We start from the raw sequence: 11,602 nt of genomic DNA, 5'->3' as shown, positions 1-11,602 counted from the left end.
AAGCGGGGCGTCTCTCAGATCCAGTTTCCCTTCCCTCCAGGATCCTGCTGAAGCGTGTGGCATAACGGTATCATGTCCACGTTTATATGATGAGCAAGAACACACAAAGCAACAACCATGCCACGAAAAACAACCCAAGTAAATTCACTCATTTAGTTTGAATAAAAAAAAAACATCAGTGTTGTTGTTTTGTACTTCCTTTAATAAATGCTTTATGTGTCTACAGTGACATCGTGTGGTTGCATATGGAAACGAAAAAGAAATTCACCTTCTGAGTGATACAAATAATCCAGAATAATAAATATCAAGACAGACTATTAATTCCAAAAGTATGTGGACACCTCAACATTACACCATATGTGAGAACATCTCATTCCAAAACCATGGGCATTAATATGCTGCTATAACAGCCTCCACTCTCCTCAGAAAGGCTTTCTGCAAAATATTTTGGAATCTGGCTGCAGCAATTTGCTCCCACAACAACATTCAAGTTCATCTTAAAGGTGTGAATAGAGGTCCGGGCTCTGTGCAGGCCAGTCAAGTTCTTCCACACCAAACCCAATAAAACATTTCTTTATGGACCGGGCACGGGGGCACTGCAATGTTGAAAGAGGAAAAGATCTTCCCCAAACTGCTACCACAAAGTGCGAAGCAGACTATTTTATGAAATATCATTGCATGGTGTAACCTTAAGATTTCCCTTAACTGGAACTAAGGAGAATATAGCCCAAACCATGAAAAAAAGCACCAGATCAAGTACATAAAGGTATGTGGACAAGGGTGTCCATATTTTTGCCATATATAATGTAAGTTTAAGTTTAATTAAATATTTGGTGGATGTTCATCTCATACAGGTGGCACAGTGCCAGAGACATTGGCGTCTGCACAGTAGAACATCTCCACGCCATGTGAGCAATCCTGAGGGTAGAGGCCAGTCATGGCCAAACCGGTGATCATGATAAACACACCGAGTAATATCAGGATGATGGATATCAAGTTTTCACCATGGAACCAGCGGCCGGGGGAGAGTTTGAGGAAGCACGCAGATGGAATGATGAAGATAAGAGGGGTGGCGCTCAGAACGCCCTGGATGGCAGAAGAGAAGACCATCAAGGTCGAACACACACTTAATAAAACACTCACAACATCACATTATAACCAAAATTAAATGTAGACAAGTACAGACTGGATGAGTTGATATGACTTACATTCAGCTCCAGAACAACTCCCAGACAGTCAAAGGCCAAAGATATTGACGCGCAAAGTGCAACTATGACCAACGTTATGGCCACATGTTCAGCTTTTGAAAGATCCCTCCTGCAAATGACATTGGATACCACCTGAGAAGATAAACAAGGATGTGAATGAATTGGTCCTAATTAGAGGCTAAGTAAGTACGTTTATTTACACTATATAGCACCTTTCAAGAGCAGACGTCATAAAATGCCAAAAAAGCAAATAAGAGACATTAAATGCAGACATCCAACTAAAAACATAGACACAAACTAAACAAAAGCAAATCTAAACAAATGGGTCTTGAGTTCTTTTTTAAAATGTGGCCACAGGGTCCACAGATATTAAGTCCAATGGAAGAGAGTTCAGAAGTTTAGGAGCTACAAAAGCACAGTCTCCTTTTGTAAGGAAATTAGGATTGGTGTTCCATGAGACCTTTCGGAGGACTTGGTAAGAGGCCTGGCAGCAGCATTTTGGTCCGTTTGTAAGCGGTTCAGGGAAGTCTTGCTAAGGCAGGTGAAAGGGGAACTGCAGTAGTCAAGACAGGAGGAAATAAATGCATGAATAATTGTCTCCATCTCAGCTAGGGACACAGTGGGCCTGAGTTTTTGCAATGTTCCTCAGCTGGTAGAAAGAGGAGCAAACCCAACATATAGAAAAGTAATTCAAATTAGCATCTGACATTGTACTGTCAGCATTGCTCTGCAGGAGCAATTGGGTGTAAATGCCAAGCTTTCTTTTTTATTCATTTAGTTACAAAGCCACGTCTATAGCTCAAAACCTCAAAGTACCACTTTCCCTCAAATATGTAAACGTTTAACTGTTAAATTCTTAGGTTGCCGTGTGTGGGAAAGTATCACTTACCTCTCGCGTAACGAAACACTCCAGTGGAAATGTGGTTATTATGCTGAGGCCAAAACAGAAGCGGCCGAATGTTGCCAGGTTATCATTTCTGCAGTAGTTCTCAAATATGTCTCCTAAAAAGTGGAAACACAAGATCATAAAAAACACATTTGTGATGTAAAAAGAAATTAGAGGCATGTAGTTCAACATCTCTCACATTGATACCTTGTGTGTAGCCAGTGAAGGTGGTGTAGCCAGCAACAGCAAAGGCAACACTGAATAATAGCGCAGAGCCTACAGACACGTGGGTGACCCGAGACCAGTTGGCTAGTGTGGGCTGCTCCAGAGAACCGTAGATAAGAAAGCTGTTGTGGTGGCATATAAAGGCTAAAGAGACACACAGAACATACAGAATAAAATCATTAAAAATATTGCTCTGTTTAGATGAAAACCCCAGAACAGACAGTTTGAAGCATTTTACTTCTGTGCTTGAACTTAAACTGTAAATGCTCCTTTAGAAACTGAGCATACGAGACTGAATCTTTGCACATAATTAATGTGTCTAATATTTGTACTTTTCCTGTATATGAACCAAGAGGGTCTCTTCGTCTTAGGTCAGGCTACACAGCACTGTATTTTCCTAAGAGCATGCACATCCCCATCTAAATGGCCTCCTTTGTAGCAGTGGTAGCTATTATCATCAAGGCACTTGATTCAAGGCCATAATTTTCACCACAATGTGCGTAGAGGCCTTGGTGGACCGGAGAAAACCCAGACCTCTACTCACTGGCTGCACTGATGGGCCGAGCCTCACTCAACACTGTGCATTAAAGCTGTGGGCTTCGGCTCTTTGATAGGATCAATTTAATGACATTAAATTAAAGCTGCATTAATCGATTTCTGGCCACTAAAGGGCAGAAAAACTCAAAAACAAGCTGACGGACACAAAGCCCCGACATTTTCTCACTTATATTGAGTCGGGCAATATAAGTGGCCAACTCAATATAAGTGAGAAAATGCACACAATTTCCTACTTAAAAGAAATCTAGCAGACATAGAGCAACATTATCATCCTATTGGAATGTTTTTGGCCTCCCAACAAATGTAAGTCCACCATTCACAGGTCTTAAAGCTCTGTTTTGGTCTCCACCAACTACTGAGAAAAATATCTTAATCTTGTCAGGTACTTTGTCAACCCTTTGGTGCTGGGAATGCAGCAGACATTGGTTTGATCAGGCGTATTGCGATGCATATGATCTCTCTCGCCCAGGTGAGGCGATACTGCTTTTATCCTGTTTTCTGAGTTTTGTGGAAAATCTTCATTTACACAACTTTTCTACTATTAACGTATTTTTGTCTGCAGTACATACGTTCAGTCTACTAACAACATATTGTTAAAATATTCTAAATTCTATCTCCATCATCACCATCATGCAGACAAACTCACCAAACGACATTACACCAACTGCCTGAATTGCATTCCACTTTGCAAATGCCCATGCATTGTCTGTAGGGAGGCTAGAGAGTGATAATCATATTCAGTCATCAAGGAACAGAGAAGCATATGTTTGTATAATAGCATTTTAGTGGGTATACATTAAAAACCCTATTGTTCATACACATAGATATTTAAATTAAAATCCCTATGGATTAGCAAATTTCTGAATATTCATTCATACATTTGGTGTCCAAAGGTAGCTGCTCTGATGATTACAATGACGAGGATGGTAAGTGTCAGCACCATTGACAGGAAGGACACCTGGTAACACATATGGATGATTTACAGGCAGCTTCAAAATCACTAAACAACACTGACAATTGTGTAATAATCAGACTTACCTTCCCCAGTTTCTCAATGTTTCGATAAAGCGAGAGAGGCAGCGTAAATGCAACGGTTGTTAGCAAGATCACAAAGTGACGCTCTGCAAGTATGTGATCTGGACCAACTGCAAACGCAACACATGACACATATACATTGATCATTTGAAGCATTTGAATATTCTAGATACACTGCATGTGTTTTCATTTGGGAACTTTATTTATCGCACATGTAGTGTTGTTTGGCTTTTATCTGAGGGAGGGAATAAACTATATGCAGCATACCTCCTGGTATTCTCTGAAATACTTTGGTCAGTGTGTCACCAGTTGTGATGTTGTAGCTGATCATAGCTGAGGACGAAAACAGAGATCAAACATCATATTATTCATATATAGTCAAAAGGAACGGAACAGAAATAGGAAAAGGACAATAGATACAATTATTTGTCAGACCATTACACATACATTGCACATAAAATGCTACTGCACATATGATATAATATTTAACTTTGGATTGAACTATTTGCACACTAAACAACTTACCAATAAAAGGATAAAGGAACTGCAGTCCAGATAAAACCAGAAATCCAGGGAAACCAAATGTGCTTTGCACCAGTGACTGATAACTGTTTGTTCCTGACAAGTTGCCTCCTTTGATTAGTAAGACGATTGAGTAGTCTGCCATGAAATGCGAACATGTTATTAGTTTGCTCATTTGATAGATTCATGCTTCCATTTTCACAATGACACCTTCAATACACCCACCTGTGATGAATGCAACAACTATCAACAGCAGAAGGCCAAACGGGAGCCCTGCCTGGTTCAATGCATATGGCAAACCTGGTAAAAGAAATATATATATATATATATATATTATATATATATATATATATATATATATATATATATATGTATATATATAACATAGTGCATATACATAACTGCAGCAAAAGAATCCCTTAAGAGAATATCAAAGATCCCTTACACAGGTAACACACAATAAAGACAAGTTCATGTTAAAGACAGGATGACAACATGAATTTCATGAGATTATCACACATTCTGTACTTCCCCAGATTCTTGAAAACTTCACTGTAAGACATTTTGAAAACACAACAAGATTATAATAGCATGAAACAAAAGAAGTCTGAAGGGTGTCATGTTTACTAGACACTGATTATATATATATTAATTTAGTGATCTTCTGGAGAAAAATCCAAAGTTTAACTCTAAATTGTTTTTGTATTGTAATGCAAAAAGTGTTACAGTTACATTCAATAGCCTAGTCTATAAAATGCTGTGCTGCTTCTTTGCTGTTTGTGTTGTCTGTGAGACTCTGAAAGAGTTAAAGGGTAGAGAGGGGGCAACAGGCGCTAGTCATATGATGCAGAGGGTTTACCACTGCAGGGCTATAATAATATGAAAGCTTCATCTTGTTGCACCAAAATGAGCAAATTAAACTGATTATTTAACCAAATCATCTCATCTCAGAGCTTGACAGGCTGTAGTTTATCATTCATATCATCATTGCATATTATTTAATTATTAGGGTTTGTTAGGCAACACAATGTAGGCTACTTGAATGATGAAGAGAGTATTTACCAATTATTCCAGATCCTATAATGGAATTGATGAAATTAAAAGACGCAGATATCATTGAACTCCTGGGCTCTCCAGCAGCTTTTAGTGGAGGAATTAATGTTGCCCCTTCTTCATTGTTAAACTGGGGGGAAAAAAGGAACACAAAGCAGCGATAGAAACATCAGAAAACTATCAAGTGGTGTCCTGCAGCAACAGCATCACTTTAGACCGACCTGCTTAGCCATCGTGAGCACCTGCTGGTCGCTGATCTGTTCCTCTTTGTCTCTTCAGTGTTTCACTCTCACATATCTGCGGTGTGACTGAATTAGCAGAAGTTTGTAAAGAAGGTCTGTCAATTCTACTCAACTAAAGCCTTGTTATATCTCAACAGCGCCCCTGGTCGGTCATGGGCCTGTACTCAGGGGTTAAACTGCGGCCGAGCTCCGCCCCCTGACACCCGGATCTCACCCTGTCAGAAGCCAGACTGTCTGCTGTCATGTGTCACACTCATCCGCTGTCTCACGCTGACCGGACAGATGTGGAACAGGCTCCTCTTCCTTGACTTTATGAAGTAGCTGTGGCCAACACACAGCAGCAGGATCTAAACATGTATCTGAGAGAGAGGCTGTGCGCACTTCAAGCACCTGGTGTCATTAATTATTTACATATTCTGACGAGGCTCGCCTTTTTAACCTAAATGCTTTTCAGCTCAGCAACCAGTCGAGCTGTTGTACACCGGTTGTTTATATACGGCGAACTCACCGTATAATAATGGAAACACAATTTATTGTACTAAGTCTATAAGTTACTTTTGATGCTGTAGTTACCTCAGTGGAAAAATATGTCTATTTTTAAGCCAAGTCAGTGTTTTGTGAAATAAATGCAACTACGAATAACAATCGTCTGCTAAGATTTGGGTAATGGCTTTTATAGTTGGGGTGTTGTGTTATCGTCTTTTGGGACCTCACAGAAGCCTCTCTCTATTTCTGGCCATTTAGATTATATTCAATTTGAGATACAACAGTTTTCATTGGACCTACTTCCTACTGAAGAAGTAGTCCCTATGAAACCTGTCCACCCCTCCATCACCCAACCCCCCAAACCTCCAGCCCTCCTCACAAATCCCAGTTTAACCCCTGCTTATACTGAGTGAGACCTCTATACGTTGTAATGGATGCAAATCAGCAGTGGTGAAATAAATACTGACTTTTTTTGAAACATACAGCCTGTAATTTGGACACTGCGTCAGACGAGTGTTAATTCAACTAACTTCTGGGACACAGGTTTGCACTTTGACACAAGGCCAAAATGTGTACGGAAATTAGGAAATGAAGGATTTAAGGATTATACTGTAAATCTGACTATTAAAGAGACGCCTTTGTTCAGGGACAGAAACAATTAAAGAATAAAGAAGGAATTGGAGATAAACTGTGGGTTACAATAAGAAAAAAGAGAACTGTTTCTCGCGATGAGGATTGTGAAATATTTTGTGAAATTGTATCAGTTTAGGTCAGAGACTCCTTCTGTTTTCCCCACAATAACAAACTATGTTCACGTGGCAGAGAAAACAGCCACCACTGTAGAACAAGAAATGTGACAGCAAGTACTTTTCCACACATAAAGATAGATACACAAGCAGCATTACATAACAAAGTCTACACCTGATATTGATTTGATTAGTTCAGTTTGTAAAACTGAAACGCTGCTAAATGTGTTTTGGAGGTAACACCTTTAACTCCCATATTCATCATTTCTATGCAGCATATACATATTTAATAAATTGTTTATAACACACATAATGTAGTTGGTTTACAGTATATGTCATTAATTGTAACTATGAAGACATACAGTGTTTCATGTGATTAAACCATTATATTCATTATCTGTTTATTACCAGAATGGATGCTTCATAGGTGGAGTTATAGTCGTTCACAAATACATAAATAAACACTTAAAAATGTCCTTAAATCTGCCAGCAACTAGTGTGTTATATACAATTTGTTAAATGTTTATATACTGCTTATAAATGCTAAATAGGTGGGTTCAAAATCAGAAATCAGAAATACTTTATTGAAACCCCGGGGGGAAATTACACAGTTACAGGTGCTTCCATTCAAGAGTAGAAAAGTAGCATAAATTTAGAAATGAGAAGTATATACAAATAAAATATATACAATAACAATGTATATATATCTATATATATCTATATCTATCTATCTGTATGTGTGTGTGTGTGTGTATGTATTGCACTGGCAGGTGAAATAAGTCCAGAATCAGTCTGTTTATTCTGAGTGTCTGACACTCAGAGGGAGGAGTTGAACAGTTCGATGGCCACAGGCAGGAATGATTTCCTGTGGCGCTCCGTTGTGCATTTTGGAGGAATGAGTCTCCCACTGAAGCTGCTCTTGTGTCTGACCAGTACATCATGGAGAGGATGTGAGACATTGCCCAAGATGACCCGTAGCTTGGACAGCATCCTCCTCTCTGACACCACCGTCAGAGAGTCCAGCTCCACCCCCACTGTCTGTTGGGGTCCACCACCCTCAGCCTGCTGCCCCAGCATACAACAGCATAGAGGACAGCACTGGCCACCACAGACATATAGAACATCCTCAGCATAGTCCAGCAGATGTTGAAGGATCCTCAGCTGCCTCAGAAAATAAAGACAGCTCTGGCCCTTCTTGTAGAGGGCATTAGTGCTCTTAACCCAGTCCAGTTTATTGTCAATGTGACCTCCCAGGTACTTGTAATCCTCTACAATGTCCACACTGACCCCCTGGATGGAAACAAGGGTCATCGGCGCCTTGTTCCTCCTCAGATCCACAGTCAGCTCCTTTGTCTTTGTCACGTTGAGCTGTAGATGGTTCTGCTCGCACCATGTGACAAAGGTGTCCACAGCAGCCCTGTACTCCTCCTCATCACCCTTACTGATACATCCAACTATTGCTGAGTCATCAGAAAACCTCTGAAGATGGCAGGTCTCTGTGCAGTAGCTGAAGTCTGTGGTGTAGATGGTGAAGAGGAAGGGAGAGAGGACAGTCCCACAGCACGGGGACCCTCTGAAGACTCAGGCTCTTGTTGAAGACATGGTGAAGTGCTCCACATAGCTGGGGGGCACAGGCTTTAAGCACCATGGGGCTGACACCATCAGGGCCCGCAGCCTTGCTTGAGTGGAGTCTCATCAGCTGTCTCCTAACATGGTCAGCAGTGAAGCACACTGTCGAGGTTACCGGTGGGGGTGGGGTAGAGTCGTCCGGTTGGAGTGGTCTTTTGTTTCCATACTTTTTTTGATAATGATATTATTTGTCTAGTATTTCATACACAGATGCAAATCTTCTACCAAACCTTTATGTTGTGTTTTCTTGAATAAGAACATTACGTAAGAATTCTGTTTTATTCGGTCTATATTACTGTTTAAATCATTTCCATGGACTATTTCCATTCATTTACTTTTCTCTAGTTTTTAATTTTTTCAACGCATTTTTGTAGTCATTGAAGCTTTCAATCAGAATAGTTTCAATATATAGGTTTATATGGGAAAAACACACCGGTCGAATATCTACTGACTACTATATATATAGGCTACACATACACCGTATGTGTGTCGCTGTGGAAAAACACACCGAAACTGGATATATATATATATATCCAGTGTTTTTCCACTGTGGAAACTCTGTGATACTCTGCGCTACAACTCAAAGACCTTCATAACTGTTTCTGACAATGCTTTCTGCATCCACCAGGTGGCGTAAGACTCGCAGTGAATGTCCTGGCCCACAGTCAAGTCACCCACCCAACTTTACAAAATAAATGATTACTGATGTGAATAACATAAATCTCAGTTACAGGTATACCTTAGCGATTTGCTTGAGCTGCATTTTGATGTGTTGTGTATTCACGGACTGCAGGAAACTCAGGGTTACAGTTGGTGTAATGACATTTGAATAACTACAGGCTCCTGAAAAGTCTGCCCCCCCCCCTCCTCCTCTCCCAGAGTTTCAGAACACAGTCTGATTCATAGTCGTGGTTTTAGCTTTTAGTTTCTGATACACGCCAAACATCTGTATTCCCGACAATTACGCACCATAATGTCCACCACAATATTATCTCAACAGCCATTCTGGCATCTCTGTCCGCACTTGGTACCCAGGAACATCCGGAAGCGCCACAGTCCAGCACTCTGACTCTGCCGCACGGAGGGGCGGATGAAGTACGCGCTCTCTCTCAGCATTCTTCTGTCCAAATCGTGAAAATGACCAGTTCTGCGCTGTGAGAAGAGTCAAACACCTTCAACGGACGGACGGGTTTGTTTTAAACAACGTTTTATACACACTGAAGCTCTTCCACCCTCTTCATTTTTTAGAGTTCACCTGTCGAGGATGGAAAACTGATGGTGAGTCAAAAGAATCTGTTCAAGTTGTATCTGAGTGCTTTTTCTGGAAAGACATTGGGCTGAAATTGACTGAAAAGTTTATGGAAGTGTGTAGCTGATAAAACAAAAAACATTTGCTTTGTGTTTTTAGAGTTTATCTATGTATCAACATGCATTCAAATGTGTCTGTTCAGAAAGGAGTAGTTTCCCTTTCATCAAAATATTGAATGTCCTTATATTTAAAGAGTTGTGTCTGAGGGGTTTCACACCTGACAATATGGTGTAGCCTTTGTATTTCACATTCTATCATATTGTTAGTGTTGCTATTATTATTATTATAGTAACTGTGTTGGAAGGCCTGTATAGGGGGAAAAAGTGATTGATCTCTTGTAGTCCATATGGAGAAAGACTAGAGTGCAAATCATGGGCAACAAATATTACCGAAGTTAATGGACATGGCAGCGATTATTAGCCCACACTCCACCTTAGACGACTTCCTGCTTGGATGACTGTCAACATCATTATTAGATTGCTGTCAATTAGAGATTAGACTGCCCTGTTTGCCTTCTATCCACACTGTACGTACACACAGTGTAGCCTGGCAGGTTGTACGTAAAAACATGACTTTATTCCAGTTAACAGCCCCTCAGCTATTTCGCCAACGCCCTGAATGAGCAAGATCCTGACCCTGTAGTCAGTAAGAGGCAGCAGCAAGCATTAGTTGTGAGCACTTAAGAGCTGTGAGTGTGTCGGTCCCTCAGGAGCCCGTGGATACTGAACTGTGATCATATACAGGTATGTTTAAGTGTAAAGAACATGTTATTTCAATCCTGTGCTCATTAACGAAAGTCATCCTGCTAATCACTAACTCTGCCTTAGTCACTCCAGTCGCCTTTGTTACAGTTCTGCTGCTCAGTTGTAGGCCTGTTGAGGTGGTCAGCATAGCAGGACTCGGTCAGGACTGACCGAAACTGAGCTATAGTATGTAGTGATGTTGAAGAACACCCACTGTCTTTACATGTACTATGTATCCCACAAACCTCAAGTTTCAAGCAAACTAGTAAAACTTCGATCAGAGTACATCAGGCTAAATTATTGGTAGCTGCAATTGTTCCTCCTGTCTGTACTGTCCCGGTAGAGATCCAGTGCTTGTGTGATTCCAGTGTGTGACAAAATCCACGGGCCACTTTGCGGTGCAGAGCAAACACACTGTATCATGCTGTGGTTAAGTTTATTCATCAGAATGATATTCAGGTTTTGGACAATGTTTTTTCTTTAACCGTACAACTAAAATTAACACACGATTATAAGTCTGTCGACGCCGAAACCTCCAGTAGCTTTACCCTGCAATGGTTCCATTGGTTTCATCTGGAAGCCCAGAAGCAATAGACTACAATCTGTCACAAACCATCTCTTACCTTGTCTAAGTACCAAGAAGCATTTTGAGGTCAATGAAATTAAGTTTCGCAATGAGTAATGTACATTAAATATTCAAGCTGAGCTGCTGTTTGACACTGCGTGAGTGTTTAATATACTTGTTGGTGAAACAGGAAGCTAAAGCGAGGGTCAGTCATCACTTAAAGCTCGTCAGCAGGACACAGTTAAATGCAGGTTGAATAGCAAATACCAAACTAATGTGTTGACGTCCTGTTCCAGCGAGGGTTGAGGGAAACAAATGTATCCATTTTAGGTTAGTCGACACAAGGTCATGATGCCGACAGGTTGCAGATAAAATGAAGTGGGCCTATTTGAAGC

At 40.6% G+C, this 11,602-nt stretch overlaps 1 protein-coding gene across 1 annotated transcript; it reads right to left on the bottom strand.

The window, feature by feature from the left end:
- Nucleotides 1-846: 846 nt before the first annotated feature.
- On the bottom strand, nucleotides 847-5,720 carry slc38a11 (solute carrier family 38 member 11). Its single transcript, XM_070915018.1, has 12 exons — nucleotides 5,709-5,720; nucleotides 5,497-5,617; nucleotides 4,660-4,734; nucleotides 4,438-4,572; nucleotides 4,180-4,245; nucleotides 3,916-4,022; nucleotides 3,756-3,835; nucleotides 3,524-3,594; nucleotides 2,302-2,463; nucleotides 2,098-2,210; nucleotides 1,209-1,340; nucleotides 847-1,086 (listed from the first exon to the last, which is right to left on the bottom strand). The coding sequence occupies exons 1-12, from the start codon at nucleotides 5,718-5,720 to the stop codon at nucleotides 847-849; spliced, it is 1,314 nt and encodes a 437-aa protein (XP_070771119.1).
- Nucleotides 5,721-11,602: the final 5,882 nt, after the last annotated feature.

Source organism: Enoplosus armatus, chromosome 11 (genome assembly GCF_043641665.1).
Source record: "Enoplosus armatus isolate fEnoArm2 chromosome 11, fEnoArm2.hap1, whole genome shotgun sequence".
NCBI classification, from domain to species: domain Eukaryota; kingdom Metazoa; phylum Chordata; class Actinopteri; order Centrarchiformes; family Enoplosidae; genus Enoplosus; species Enoplosus armatus.
This window is presented reverse-complemented; position numbering and strand designations above follow the sequence as displayed.

Bases quoted from the DNA above. Each gene is read 5' to 3' on its own strand.
- slc38a11 (XM_070915018.1), bottom strand. The intron at 3,836-3,915 runs GTAAGTCTGATT...ATGTGTTACCAG, and splicing joins ACATTGAGAAACTGGGGAAG to GTGTCCTTCCTGTCAATGGT. The intron at 2,464-3,523 runs GTGAGTTTGTCT...GTGTCTCTTTAG, and splicing joins AGTTGGTGTAATGTCGTTTG to CCTTTATATGCCACCACAAC.